Consider the following 16,070-nt stretch of genomic DNA (forward strand, 5'->3'; position numbering starts at 1 on the left):
ATATCCCACCTCTTCTGTTTGGGGATCGAGGCGGGTAACAACAGAGTTTATGATACACAATAAAAAAACAATAAAACCCACAAAACCTTGACCCAACCCTCCCTCCCAAACTATAAAATTAACATAAAACGTGATTAAAATATATAACAATACAATACAACACTACAAGATTATTCTACAATCCGCAAATGACGCGGAGATATAGTAGGAAGGACGGATAGAATCGGTTCTGGGCGGTTATCACTCAGGGAAGGCCTGCTGGAAGAGTAAGGTTTTTGTCACTTTTTTAAAAACCTCCAATGAGGATAATTGGTGAATCTCTTCCGGCAGGTCAGTCTAAGCTTTAGGAGCTGTAGCAGAAAAAGACCTCTGGGACGTCAACGCCAATCTGGTCTTTTATGGATGTAAAAGATTTTTCCTAGAGGAACGGAGTGTACGGGAAGGGTTATATGGGAGGAGGCATTCCTTCAGGTAGACTAGACCCAGGCCATGTAGGGCTTTGTAGGTAATAACCAACACTTTATACTGAGCCTGGAAGCTAATAGGCAGCCAGTGTAATGACTTTAGAATAAGTGTAACGGTCAAACCTATATTTTCCGGTGACCAGTCTGGTTGCCACTTCTTGCTGCCACTTTGCAAGGAACTGCAGAGGAAAATTGACATATTTGGGCTTCCTCTGTGTGTGTGTCCACACACCTATGGGGCTGTTTGTCATGCCACAGAATTGATACCCTGATTTAGAAGCTAGTGGAAACTGATAAAAAGTTTAATACACTCCCCCACAAGTAACAATATACAGTACATGGATTGAAAAAAGAATCATTCTGATGATACAAAGGAACAGAAAAACTGAAACTTTAAAAAAAAAAACCCTACTCACATTCAAGTGTACTTCAACAAGAATAAAACAGTACAATGCCCAATACACTAAATAAGGGGAGGAAAGCATCAGAGCATTGAAGCAGAAATAACCACTGCATAAAGGAAGAGCAACAGGTTATTTTACATATAACATATTTCAGAAGGTTTCCAACTTCTTCTCCATTCTCCATGTACCCAGCTGGTTAAATAAATTTTGCAGAACAGATGTACAAGTGTTTGGTTTTGTTAATTATGAGAAATTCAAATAATTACCAATAAAAAAAGGGGTGTATATAGGCTGAGGCTGAAAAGCCCAGTGCATCTTTTAAAAGCTCAGAATGATAGCTGGAAGGAAAAGCCAAATGGAGATTAAAATAAAAGGAGAAGCATAACAGGAACAAAAAGATTTATTCTGCTTTTCTGATACAACATGGATAAATATTTCAAACAGTGAAATAAATGTAAGATTTGGTCAAGCAGCATTGCATAACATGGCACATCAGTCTGTATCAGAAGACTGATATCTTAACCCCATACATCTCAGAAGTACAGTTCTTCTCTCAGTCTCCATTTCATTATGGTAAGAGAGAAGGCTACCTTACAGTTCTCAACAAGAGACCTTAGTATCAGGTTTGCAGGTTCAGTTTCTCTCTAATAACCTTCTCTATGACTAAGTCTGTATTGGGAGGGACAAAATAGGTCAAGTGCCAGGAAAGCTAATTCTTTCCTTCTCACTGCTCTGTTGAGGAAAATAAAAAAGAGGTTGCATATCATAAAAATTACACCACCACCATTTTGTGACTTATGTAGAATCCCCACAAGCCTCACCCTCCCACCCAGCAACATCCCAACATCCTGGAATAACAATATTGTTGCTTCTGGCAACCTGTATTCTTGAACAAGATACATGAAGGCCAAATCTAATGCTGCACCTGTTCCACACACACCCCAGAATGATCCCAGAGGGTTTTTGGAGGTGCAATGAAAAGTGGCATTTCATCTACATTACATGGTCTGGGTATTGCTCACCAAACAACTTGCATTTAAAATGTGAGCCCAGGAAGCATTTAATTTATGTGCTTTACAACTACAAAAACAGAAATTGGAAAGCATTCCCATTAAATACATACAATACACAATTATTCTCTTTATTCTAGCAATAAGCATTTCAGTTTGTTCCAACAGACTCCCCCTGCCACATTGTCAACAGGAGGTTCTTGAGGTGAACAAGAGCTTAAGGATATCAATTACCTTTTGGTAAATCATCTATTTTGTTACCATATAAGGACTTGATTTAGTACCTAAATACTTTTGACCATAATTTGGCAGTTATATGTTTAAGAATGCCAGGTACTTTTTAGAGCTGTGGGAGGCACCTTGTTTTCCCTGCCTTCAGTCCATGCCATCTCTCTATTCTATTAACTCAACCCTTCCAACAAGTAATTATGCAATTTTAATAGTCCCAATTTTTGTAAAGTCTTAAATTATACCCTTTCAGTCTTCCCCCCCAAAAAGCAGGAGGAGAGAGAAACAAGCTGCTTCCAATTCTTGTTAAATGCAATGGGAGGCTACCAAGAGATAAGAAGCAATAATTCAACATGAAAACTATTCCCATAACAAAAGAGTCCAGGGGGAGAAAAATCATGCCGTGACCTCAATTTATATTTGAAAATCCCAAAGCTAGAAAAGAAAATTGGAAATGAATAGACTAATCCATACCCATTGCACGAAGATATTCAAACGTATCTTCTTCACTCTGGTATACACTATGGACAGGAATGTGAATGAATAAACCTTTGCTCGAGATTGGCACTGAGAAGACTTTGGTGCCTGCAGCTACTTCATCTCCCCATCCCTCTTCATTCTTGCAAACAGAACAATTTAAAAGTGTAAAGGCCATCGAAGGAGGAGGATCACTAAAGCCATTTGTCTCAGGTATTATGATTCCTAAAATAGACATTCATGAAAAATTCAATAGTACAGTATTTTTCTAAAGTTCTTCAAGCATGAACTTTTCCAAAGTTTTCAAGCTTAGTTTTAGTTATTTTGACAGGTAGATAGAAATGTCAATCTATGGGAAGTGCCCTGTAGAGGTGCTGAACTACATTTTTTATCACTGCCAGCTAGCCCATTCATTGGCCACAGTACCTGAAGATGTTGACTGCACCAGTACAACATATCTGGAGGAAATTTAAAATGATGCTTCGATGTTAGTAAAATTAACCTCAGGCTCAGGCAGTTTCTCTTCCCAACTCCTCCCCACTCCATATGCACACATTTGAAACTTTCAGTTCTCATCTACCTATTCCGGCTTGCAAAAAGATGACAAACCACAGTTTGTCTTCTATGTTAAATAAGCCTGAATGTATTCAGGTTGAGGTCTCATAACTAAGTTAAAGAGACAACACAATGACCTTTTGGAAGAAGTAGGTGGATGCTTAAAGATTATTTATTTATTTATTTATTTAGCGCTGTAGATTTGCACAGCGCTGTACATAAAACAATAAGTATATAAGAGAAAGCCTGCCTATGGCATACAATCTAAGAGATAATAGGATAATACATATAACATACATAGCGGTACAGGAAATGGTTCAATAAAACAGGGAACAAAAGAACATTACATAACAAATGATAGTCACGCAATGCCTGGGAACGCTTCTCTGAACAGGATGGTCTTCAACTCCTTTTTGAAGCTGGTTAATGAAGTGATGGCCCTTGCTCGCGGGGGGAGAAGGTTCCAGGAGTGAGGGGCAGCAAGTGAAAAGGGGCGAATCCGAGATGGGGCAGAGGAAATCCTGGGCTGGGACAGCCAACCTTGACTACCAGAACGGAGGGCCCGAGTGAGAAGGTGAGGAGAAATAAGGTCTGATAAGTAAGGAGGGGCCAGCCCATGGAGGGCTTTAAACATCGACAGCAGGAGCTTATACTGAATACAGAAAGGGAGGGGGAGCCAGAGAAGGAGATCTCACCACCTTTCTAGGCAACTGGTTCCATTGCTGAGCCACCAAAACTATCACAAAGTTCCTTCTAATGTCCAATCCAAATCTACTCTCCTGTAACTTAAAACTATTAGACCTGGTCCTATCCTTTGGAGCAGCAGATCACAGGCCTGTACCCTCCTCTCTGTGACAGCCCTTGAGAGTGCAATCACGTCACCCCTGAGGCTTCTTTTCACCAAGCTGAACACACCCAGCTCCTAAAACTTTTCCTCATATGTTTTGTTCTCCGTGCTTCTTATCATCATCATTGTCCTTCTGTGAACCTGCATCAACCTGTCTATATCTTTAAAATGTGGCACCCAGAAGTGAATGCAGTTACTCCAGATGAGACCTGACCAGTTTTGAATACAGGGGGACTATTAATTCCCTCAACTTGGAAACTGTGCTTCTATTAGCGAAGGGTAAAATAGTATTCACCTTTTTTTGCTGCCACATCACACTGCTGGTTCATGTTCAATTTATAATCAACAATAATCCCCAGATCCTTTCCCCATGTAATACTGCTGAGCCATTTATCCCCCATCCTATACCTGTTCATTTGGATTTTTGTTGCCCAAATGTAGAATTTTTAATTTGTCTCTATTGAATTTCGTTTTATTACCTTAATTTTTGTCCAGTTTTCTAGTTTATCTAGATCCTTTTGAATTCTGTTCCTGTCTTCCAATGTGTTTGCTACCCCTCCCAGTTTTGTCACAAATGCATACTTAATAAATATTCCTTTTACCCTGTCATCTAAGGGGCTGTGCAGACCAGCCATTAAGGCCGGCCTGGGGCTGAATTTGGAGCATGTCATCCATATGACGCGTGCCCCAACTCCGCCCCCATGGTGCCATGATACTGCACACCATTCCACACAGTGCGTGGCATCAGGGTGCTCCTCTGGCACTGTGTTTACACAACGTAGCCCCAACGGAATGCCTTAAAGCCATGGCATAGCGGCTATTGCACCAGATCGAGGCTGTGGTGTGCGGTTGCTGCAGCTCTGATCCAGCACAGCTGGAGGCAGTTGCAGGCTGCCCCTTAGGGGCAGTCTGCACATCCTCTTAGTAACTGACAAAAATGCTAAAGAGTAACAGCCCTAGTACAGAACCCCAAGGCACTTGAGAATCCTTCCAGTTTGATTCACAGCCACTGACGATGACTCCTTGAGCTTGGCTTTCCAGTCAGTTATGGATATAGTGTTCCCATCTATTCGACATTTAATCAGCTTGCTAAGCAAAACATTATAGGGGACCTTATCAAATGCTTTTCTGAGAGCCAGATAAATGACATAAACAGCATTCCACTGTCTGCTAAACTAGTGATGTGATAAAAAGAGGTGCAAATTTGGCAGCTCCAAGCCAAACTGGGAGGCTGCCTGTGCCTTTTTCCACCAAGGCAACAGCTGAGGATGTTTAATATTGTTTTTCAAGACTGGGACGGGTTTTTTGAGAATGGGGATTAATATCTTATTGTATCTGTTTCGCCATTTTAATTGCTATGCATTTTTTACTGTTGCTGTGAACTGCTATCTATTTCTTCGTTTTTTTATTGTTAGTGTGACTTGCCCTGTTATTTGATTCTTATTGTTATTTGCTATGTATTTTTAACATATTGTATTATTATAAGTTGTTATTTTATAATTTTTGCTGCTTTTGATTTTAGACTGTACACCTTAGGCAGGTTTTATCTGTATCTTGGTTGATGACTATGTAAAGCACTGTGTAAACTTAATGGTACAACAACAACAACAACAAAATCAATAATAATAATAATATGTAAGTTTGGTAGGATTTATTCTTGACAAACCCACGCTGGCTCCTCCTGATCACTGCATTGGCATCAAGGTAAATACAGGCAGATTAGTAACCCACTGCAGTCTTTATGCCACAAATACCTCTTTGACTGTTACCATACTGATACAAAAAAGTGGTAGCTGGTACCAGAACTTTCAATTAATTTGTTTTAGGACCAAGAACCCAGTCAAACTGGAATAACTAGCTTCCTATCAAACCCAGTATACTAGTGAATCATGTGAAAACTGGGATAAATAGAGGAATAAAGGTTCTGCAATAGACTCTAGGCCCCCTTTAGGGACATGGACTTGAAACATGGGAGAGCTTTATGTGAATGCACTGGTACAGTGCTCCTTCACATGCTATTCAATACTGATAAGCTCTACTTTGCCTCATAATGTTCCCAAATATATACTTTCATTGGAGACTTGTCTGAGCTGCTTCCTTTCTTTAACAGCAGCAGCACAGCAGTTGGCTAGCACAACGGTCACCTTTTGGTAGTACATTAGCAACAGGAGCCAAGCTTAGATGATGTACAGGCAGAATAGGAAATATGACACTATACAGTAGGATGGGACCCTAGAACAATGTTTTGCAGCTGCTGCCATAAAAACGCACTTGCATGCCAGCTGCAACACACAGAAAGATGGAGTCTGAGGGAATCGTGTTACCAATAAGATTTACTATATCTTTTTATCCTTAAAAGCAAAAAAAGTTTGCCAACCCTGGCTGTGGTGTACTTGTTCTAAGAAAAGGTGCACTGGCAGGAACAGGATGAAGCAATTACAATGCTACTACCTCTTCCACAACTGCATTGAAAGTTATCTATAGGAGTATCAGAGAATCAGATTTTTAAAAAGGCAATCAAGTTGTGTAGTCTCCTAAAAGTTTTCATATGTTAACAAGTATTATATCAAATAATCCCCTCTCCCTGGATTCTAAAACCTATATTTAAATGGAATGGCTATACCTGGGATTGGAGTGATACACACACATACTCACAGAGAGTAAATATATCATCCTTTGACAGAAGTAATTGAAGAAGCAAACTAGTTTACAGTCTCATCTACCTAGTCAAAATCCTTATTAGCAGAATACCTTTAAAAGATGTTGCTCAGAACAATCAATGATGCAACTGTTCCCCCCTATACATTTTCTACACAATTATGTTCTTCTGGTCATTCTGAGCTGAGGAAGTAAACTTGGTGGATCACTCACAGTTTATCAATCTACTTATGACTGTACGGGCTCATACCACTTCTTTTGGTTTTCTTTCCTCTGAGACCATTTGCAAAGATGCTCAGGTTTAACTGACCTCTTCGTTCTAAATGTAACTTGTTCAGAGATGGATACACACTGTACAATTTTAACAGTTAGTTACCACTTTATTTGTCATGGCTCCACATTATGGAATCCTGGCATTTGTAATTGGGTGAGGGAGTCATAGTTCTCTAATGCACACTCCTAAACTACATCATTAGAGTTCTCAGGCAGATGATAAGTACCTCTTTTTTTAAAATGTAATTCCTAGGATTCCACAGGATGAAGTTATGGCCTTCAAAGTGATTTGTTGTTGTTGTGTGCCTTCAAGTTGTTTCTGACTTACAAGGATCCTAAGGCAAACCTATTATTCTTTGCAAGATTTGTTCAGAGGAGGTTTGCCATTGCCTTCCTCTGGGGCTGAAAGTATGTGACTTGCCCAAGGTAATCTTGTGGTTTTCATAGCCAAGCTGGGTACCAAAGTCCAAAGTGCTATAACTGAAGTGTGGATACAACATTTTCTACAATTCTTTTAGGGAGAAAGGACAAAATAACAACAGCAACTCAGAACTCAAATGGTTAACGCTACCAAGAGAAAACAGAAACCAACACTCATGTTCCAGGCTTGAATCCAAATCACTAATGATTTCTTAAATGGAAGTATATTAACCCACAGTGTGAGCTGTTTGTGTGTTCTTGCACCCTCCCTCGGAAGCATCTGGCACTTGCTGTCATTTGAGAAAGAAGGTATTTGGCTAGATAGGCCAATTTGCTTACCTCTGTCTGTTTGAACATTTCTACTCTTAACATGAATGGAAAGGAATATAGTGTGTACTGGGGTGAAAAACCTATAGAGGATTTTTATACTTAATATTGTCTACAGACATTCATGGGGTCACCATAACTAGACAGGTGACTTGAAGGCACATTCACATACACACAGAGACATGACTCACTAAAAGCTTTTTGGTTTTAAAAATGGCAGTAGATAACACAGACTTATTATACTACACTAACCCCTTCCCCCTTCTGGCCCACAGAAATCCGCACCGCAGAACAGCACCAAACCATTTAGTAGGAGTTAGACCTGTGAAATTAACCATTTGACTCGTTTTAATTGTCTGCCACAGTTCTAGTATAGGCGAGCCCCAAACTACCTGTTTCAGTTATATAGTTCCTGCATGCACAAAAATATGACAAGGGCATAAAAGTCAATCAGAATAAATTTCTTCACAAATGCAAGAAGCAACCACTGCGGTATGATATCACTTCCTTTTCTTGAGCAGAAAGCAGACATAGGTGCAGGCTTCTGTGCAAGGACTTTACCACATACACATTTTATACAGATTAAATCATCAATGGTTTTTGGCTTCCTTTTTTGTGCAAAACTAGGCTTCCCCTTAAACACAATTCCCTTCTCTTTTAACATATTTCAGGGGTTGATGACCCCAGGCTGTATAGAAATAATTCTGTCTGTAGGAGTGACTTCTCCCTCACTGCTTCTTTAGAAGCATCAGCCTCAGTCCTGCTACAGTGCCTTGGTAACAGCACAAGAGTAAGGGAGGAGAAAAAGAATTTCAGTTCAGAGAGGAACTGGTTGCTGCAAGTAGAAGAGCCCTATTCATTTCCTTTTGGAGATGCAAACAAACCTAGAGATGTTCACTCTAACACTCAAGGATAAGAAGGAATATTTTCCAAAGAAAAACAAACTTAAGAAAAACAAATGTTCGGAAATTGAGGAACAGTACTATGTGCAGGTCTATGAATACGGGTATGCCTCAGTTAACAACACCTATGACAAAGAAACTCCTTTGATTTGCCCCAAACCAGTTCCCTTTCCTCTTCACCCTCTATCTAGCAGGAAGGTTTTTGACACAGCTGCACTGAGAGGATAATGAAGAAGGAGCTGGCGAAACACAGATTTTCACTGTGGGGTTGCAACAATGTGCAAACAATGCAATAAGGCTTAAGCTGGGAAAGGCCAGGATACCATTCTAACTGATCCTACTGTAGCTGTGTGTGCTAACCTTCAACTGGCAAAGTAAACAGCAGCAAACACCATAATATCTTACCGAGCATGTGTGAACAGCAAAATAGAGCGAAAAGTAGTTAAGCCTGCCTAGCCAGCTAACCCCAGAATGCTTTGGTGGTTTTTTTTTTAAAAAAACAACAACATAAATCTAGAAGTGTGGCTACTAAAAAGGCAATTATAACAAATTACACATGAGTTTCAGAGAAACAAGTCATGCCAGACAAATCTGATCTCTTTCTTTGATAACATTACCAGCTTGGTAGATGAAAGGAATGCTGTGGATATAGTATATCTCGATTTCTGTAACGCATCTGACAAGGTTTCTCATGACATTCTTGCAAACAAGCTTGTAAAATGTGGGCTAGACAAAGTAACTGTTACATGGATTTTTAATTGGTTGACCAGCCGAACCCAAAGGGTGCTCAACAATGGCTCCCTTTCATCCTGGAGAGAAGTGACCAGTGGGGTCCCACAGGGCTCTGTCCTGGGTCCAGTGCTATTCAACATCTTTATCAATGACTTGGATGACAGAATTGGGGGCATACTTATCAAATTTGCAGATGAAACCAAAACAGGGGGAGTAGCTAATACTCCAGAGGACAGGATCAAAATTCAAAATGACCTGAATAGACTAGAAAGCTGGGCCAAAGATAACAAAATGAAATTCAACACGGAGAAATGTAATATACTGCACTTAGGGCAGAAAAATAAAATGCACAGATATAGGATGGGTGACACCTGGCTGAATGAGACTGCATGTGAAAGGGATCTAGGAGTCCAAGTAGACCACAAGTTGAACATGAGTTAACAGTATGATGCGGCAGCTAAAAAGGCCAATGCAATTTTAGGCTGCATCAATAAAAGTATAGTGTCTAGATCAAGAGAAGTAATAGTGCCACTCTATTCTGCTTTGGTCAGGCCCCACCTGGAATACTGTGTCCAGTTCTGGGCACCACAATTCAAAGAGGACATTGAGAAACTGGAGCGCGTCCAAAGGAGGGCGACTAAAATGGTGAAGGGTCTGGAAACCATGTCCTATGAGGAACGACTTAGGGAGCTGGGGATGTTTAGCCTGGAGAAAAGAAGATTAAGAGGCGATATGATATCCCTCTTTAAATACTTGAAGGGATGTCATATTGAAGTGGGAGCAAGCTTGTTTTCTGCTGCTCCAGAGAACAGGACCTGGAACAATGGATGCAAGCTACAGGAAAAGAGATTCCACCTCAACATTACGTGGAACCTCCTGACAGTAGGGGCTGTTCAACAGTGGAACACACTCCCTCAAAGTGTGGTGGGGTCTCCTTCTTTGGAGATCTTTAAGCAGAGGCTGGATGGCCATCTGTCGGGGATGCTTTGATTGAAATTTCCTTCATGGCAGGGGGTTGGACTGAATGGCCCTTATGGTCTCTTCCAACTCTACAATTCTATGATTCTATAATTGTTGACCAAAAGATGACTAGACAGATGAGCATGTCAACATGTTTCAGCAGATTTTTTACTCAGAAGTAAGAATATACACATGTAAATTGAAATAACTACACCAGGGAAGCCTTGTGTAAGTAGAACCAAAACATTTTGAAGAAAGAAAAAAAGTCATTGCTGGATGCATTTTGGAGGAATTTCAAGCATTCTTGAGAAGATTCAAAATGTTTTGGTTCCACTTATGCAAGGCTTCCCTGATGTAGTTATTTCAATTCACATGTGCATATTGTTAGTTCTAAGCAAAAAATCTGCTGAAACATGTTGACATGCTCATCTTTTTAGTGATAGAAGAGCCTAGTCCTATTCTTTCCATGTTATTTCTATCTCTGATACCAAATATTCTGTAAAAGCTATAAAGCCCAGGACAGTGGTGTCACTAGCTGTGGTGACACTATGGTCACCATCCAGCAGTCCACCATGGATGGCTGGTGGTGGTGGTGGGGGGATCAGCCTGCCCCATGCCTTCCAAGTAACTCGATCACCTGCCCCCCCCTCCCTAACCATCCACTCGCCTGCCACCTGTCCAGACACTGCAATTATTGGCAGGCTGTAGAAGCAGCAGCAGCAACAGACTCCCTTACTTCCACTCCCTAGCCATGACCTTTCCCCCTTGCCTGCCTACCTGCCTGCCTAGGGCAGCTGGGCAAGTGAGGCAGCGCAAGGGGACAGAAGGGGTGCATTTCTCTTCTTCTCCTTCATCACTGGGCTTCTGTGCCATGGAGCAGCTGAAAAGGGCATGTGTTCACCCATTCCCCTCTTGCTTGCTCTCCCATCCTCCCACCCATGGCTGCTGGGGTGGGGTGGGATGGGGGGCAACCAGTCAAGTGAGAGGATGGAAGGGACACATGCTGGCCCACCACCATTTTGTTGCTTTGTCTTTCGCCTCATGGAGAGAACTGGAACAGCTGAGAAGAAGGGGCAGGCGGTGGGTACAAACACTCCCCCCCAAAGGGGAGGAGGGCCCAACCAGGTGTCACCCCTCCTCTGAGGTGTCACCCAGTGCAGTCTGCACCCACCACACACACCCCATTGACACCACTGGCCCAGGAACACATCTACTTTGTTAAATGAGATTTACCTGTTTTTTCCTCTTTCTTCACTGTCCCCTTGAAACAGCTGTGTGTGAACTCATGTGGATAAACACTGTTCCAAATTCACACCAGGAAAGAGATGAAGAACTGTGCTTCGTGTCAGGAATATCATCAGACGGCAAGAAAAGTTTCACCAAACTACATATAGGCATTCATTGCTGAAGTATGGGTTATGCTTCTTAAGGCCACGTTTCTATCTCCAATGGCATCACACCATGTATGATAGCCAATAGAATAGGTTTCAACCATGATTGGACACTGAAATGAATCTATGTACCACCAGCAACATGGGCAGTGCTACAGCAGTTTCCATGTCAACAAACAATTATCTGCACACATAAACTGATTGCACTACAAAAAGGCACTGGTATCTAGCCAACCTGTTTCATACCATCCTTTGTAAGAATGTTGTAAGAACACCACTGAGAAGGACAGACTGTATGAACCTTGACCGCTTCCTAAGATTATGAAAGCCTAAGCCTCAGGATGAATAGAAATGTTTTTGTATATATCAACATAAATATAATTAAACAATCAGATGTTATTATGCAAACCATGTTATTTAAATTGGATTTTTGTTTTAGCAACATTAATTCTGTTCATAATATCCATATCTAAATAAAATCTAAAATAAACAGGTTAATTATCTCTTAAAATGAAATCAATGACCCTCCAATGTTGGTAAAGTCAAGATGTCTTTTTCATAAATGTAAAACAACAGAGCAATAACAGGAAAAATCTGGCTATTAAGCTCAAGTATTACAAATATGAATATACTAATACAGAAACAGCCTTGCTAGCTAGAGGATAATGAAACTGTAGTCAACCATTTTGGGGAAGATGCAATAAATCAGCAGTGGTGATCATTCAGCCTTTTGGATTTTGTGGGACCACAATTTCTAGCATTCCTGAACCCTGGTTATACAAGCTTGCACTGATGGGAGTTGCAGTCCAAGGACACCTGGAGGACTGCATGTTTCCCGCAGCTACACAGATGAAACATTTCACTTCTAACTATACTCAGAGATATAGGTGCAAGGATGCATTAAAACACAATCTTGTATCTCACCAAGTTCATCCAATAAGTCGGTGATCTTGTCTCTCTCCTCATACACAATCACACTAATTCTCATCTACTTACTCAAGCTCTCCATTAAGTTTATTTCACAAAATAATTACTATTTCTGACTCTACAAACTAGCATTCCATTCACAGAGACACACTGTTCTGCACAGTAACTATTAAACTCTTATTTCTGAGAGGTTCTCAGCACATGTCCCTCAAGTACACATGTCCCTCAAGTACACATGCACTGGCTCAGTGCATGTGTACTAGAAAGTCCATTAATTTCTAAGTTGTCCCTTTATCTCTGAGTAAATATGTACATTAGTACAAACCAATGTGTTTTAATTGGCATTGCAAGCAATTGGTTTGTGTAATTCTTGAGGAAATACATAGATTACAAAATAGGAAGCTGTATTTAAATTGCTCCCTTTCTGGTGGCCTTTTAAATCTTCTTGATTTAAAATGAATCTACACTGCTAAGCCTTCATTCATCTAAAAGCCAGTTGCTAGCTCTTGTTGTTACTGCAAATACACTGTATATTATGATAACTAAAGCAAGGCTGGCCCAGTTCATTCTATTTTGTTCTAATCTCATGACTCTAAAATCCATGTAAAAATTGCAAGAGCAGACAGGGTTTTCCCACATATCCAGTTGTTTTTTTTAACATCTAGCAAACAAAAACACAGTGGAACATGCCCATCAACTATAAGAATCATAGTAATTACACACATATGCAAGATAGCCAACAGCCTCTTTCTCATTATAAATTCTTGGCACCAAATATCTTGTCCACACAAGAATGCAATCTTTCAAGGCAATATCTTTTAACACACACACACCTCTAGACAACACTGAAAACACAGTACTGTACAACATAATTCACACACTTTAGTAACCAATCTCACACCATCTTTGAGAATTTAGCTGTGAAGAAATATAACATGCAGAGGACAGCTACAGGTTCTCAGCCAGATAGCTCTGATAACCAAGAAATAGCAAACAGGTGTCAAAGTCAAACAGATCAAAGTTTGAAAGGAGAAAATGACATAATGGTAAGCTTTAAAGCCATTTCAATAGAGTAGGCTGCCTATGCATAGGAACTGCAGTAATATAAAGATCTCTAGAATATGAGTCAGCATTCTAATTTTTACAGCTTGACAGCTAACAATATATATGCATATAAATTCTAGATGGGGGGGGGGGGTGTTAAATGCCACACTGCTGGTTACCTTTGCAGCAGCTTTGCTCTGAGTCCTCCTAAAGAAGGTAGTCTTAGCTGTAAAAAAGCAGTCCTCCAAGTCTTCATCCAAACTACAGTAGCCACTACTCATGCTGTTGTCGACAGTCATCTAAGAAGGAATTCTGGCTCCTTGAGAGGAGAACAGGTGAAGTCCTCTGTTGAGCCACAGGGCCAGGTGGGAATCAGTAACATCTGATTCTCAGTTTACTGCAGTGGCGACAGCCAAGAGAGCATTTCCCAATCTAGTTCCTGTACAATCAAGAACAAACACTCCTCCGACTCCTACTTGCCATTCTTTGCAACTGTTTTTTTCTGCTCAGCAAACCAAGTAATGTTGCCTCTTTAAAAAAAGAGAGAAGGAGAACCTTGCCAGGGGAGCAACCTTTCCGCTCCTTCAGCCACCACTCCAGCTTTTCCTGGCTGTTGCCAGAAGTGGAGAAGGTGCCAGACCCCAAGGGGCTTCTCTTCTGTTCCTGGCTTGCAGACTCACTCACCATCTGTGGCTTGATTCTCCTATCTTGCAAGCCCACAGAAAAGCTGGTTGCGAGAACAGCATCACCTCTCTCCCTCCCCTTCCCCCTCCCCCTCCCTTCCTGCTTGCTTTCTGTTGAACAGAATTGAGCCACTTCCTCTTGCAAGATTTCTCACACAGTTTCTGCAGTGGGTTCTTTACAGAACACTGTCAGCATCGCAGCTGATTTTGACTGGCATGGCTTGAGAGAGAGGGAAGAGCAGAGGCACACCATTGGGAAAGAGGCAGCCTGCTCCAACCTCCCCAGTGGCCATAACAACATTTACAAAAGATAGGGATAGAGGTGAAGGTAGCTGATTAAAAATATATTACCTGATGTAAACCTTCAGTGTAGTGCCTTCTCAGATTAATATCCTGGGGAGAGTGAATGCTTTCCCTTATCTATTACATTTCATCTCTTTTCAGCAATGTTTTTAAACAGTTGTTCCTAAGGATATGAGAGAAGTAAGTGCTAAGGTAGAGGTAGGGAGTGCCTGACCCTCCAGATGCAGTTGGGCTGGAATTCCTATCATACCTTAACACTTACTTTGCTTTCTAGAGATGATAGGATCTACAGTCCAACATTTGGAGGACAACTAATGCCCCACCCCTGAGCTCAGAATTAGGGTGTAGCATTGCTTGCTGTTATTTCCCATCAAGTTAACTTCAATTTACGAAGCTTCCAAGACACCGGGTTATCGACAGCTCAGGTTGTGCAAATCCAGGACCATGGCTTCTTTGACTGAATCAATGAACCTTTTAGGTGGCCTTAGTTTTTTCTATTGCCTTCCACTTTTGCAGCATTATGGTCTTTTCCAATTAGTCATGTTGTCTCACAATACAGTGGTGCCTCGGGTTACGAAATTAATTCGTTCCGCCATTCCTTTCGTAACCCGAAAATTTCGTAACCCGAAAAGGCTTTCCGTTAGCACTGGAAAGCCTATAGCTGCACTTTGCAGCATTTGAATTTCGCGCCGAAATGAATTTCGTAACCCGAAAAATATTTTGTAACCTGAAACAGTTTTTGCCAATCCAACTTTTTCGTATCCCGGAAATTTCGTAACCCGATCATTTCGTATCCCGAGGCACCACTGTATGTCCAAAGTATAATACTCTCAGTTTAGTCATTCTGGCTTTGAGTGAGAGTTCAAGCTTGATTTGCTCTAGGAACTATTGTATTTTCCGGCGTACAAGACGACTTTTGGACCCTCTAAAATTGGGTCAAAAGTCAGGGGCCATCTTGTACGCTGGGTGCACTCTATGGGGCCACCGGCTTCTCAGGCCTCTGGAAGCCTGGGAAGCCTGCAGCCCCGCACTGGCTTCTAAGGGGCCTTCGGAGGCCGCTCAGAAGCCAGCGCGTGCGTGCACAGCCAGCTTCTAAGGAATAGGGGTAGCCTTGTATGGTGAGTATATCCTAAACTTAATTTTTTTATATTAAAAGTTGGGGGTCGTCTTATACGCCCGGTCGTCTTATACGCTGGAAAATACGGCATTCATTTCTCTTGTCAGTCCATCAAAGTCTCCCCCAGTACCATATTTCAAACAGGCTGGTTTTTTTTCCTGATAGCTTTCTTCATTGTCCAGCTTTCACATCCTTACACAGAAATCACAAATACCATGGCATAGATTATTCTGACTTTGGGGCGTGGCATGGAATGAAATATTAAGAGCAGACTCTGTGACTGGTACTTTCCATTCAGCTTGTAAAAGAAGATGGACATTTTTGGAGATTTAAACAACTGATCTCTAG

The 16,070-nt window shown here is 41.2% G+C and overlaps 1 protein-coding gene across 4 annotated transcripts in view; it reads right to left on the reverse strand.

Annotated features, from left to right (window-relative positions):
- The window catches only part of RASSF5 (Ras association domain family member 5), a 133,135-nt gene that overhangs the window by 45,680 nt on the left and 71,385 nt on the right, over positions 1-16,070 (reverse strand). The window contains exon 1 of one of the 4 annotated variants that reach the window (XM_042461944.1): positions 13,799-14,347. The exons of the other annotated variants lie outside the window; for them this stretch is intronic. Within the exon in view, the coding sequence (XP_042317878.1) occupies positions 13,799-13,918 (120 nt within the window). The 5' untranslated portion in view covers positions 13,919-14,347. Of the gene's footprint in view, positions 1-13,798; positions 14,348-16,070 lie in introns of those variants that run through there. 4 annotated transcript variants of the gene reach the window in all.

This window comes from Sceloporus undulatus, chromosome 4 (assembly GCF_019175285.1).
Source record: "Sceloporus undulatus isolate JIND9_A2432 ecotype Alabama chromosome 4, SceUnd_v1.1, whole genome shotgun sequence".
NCBI lineage: Eukaryota > Metazoa > Chordata > Lepidosauria > Squamata > Phrynosomatidae > Sceloporus > Sceloporus undulatus.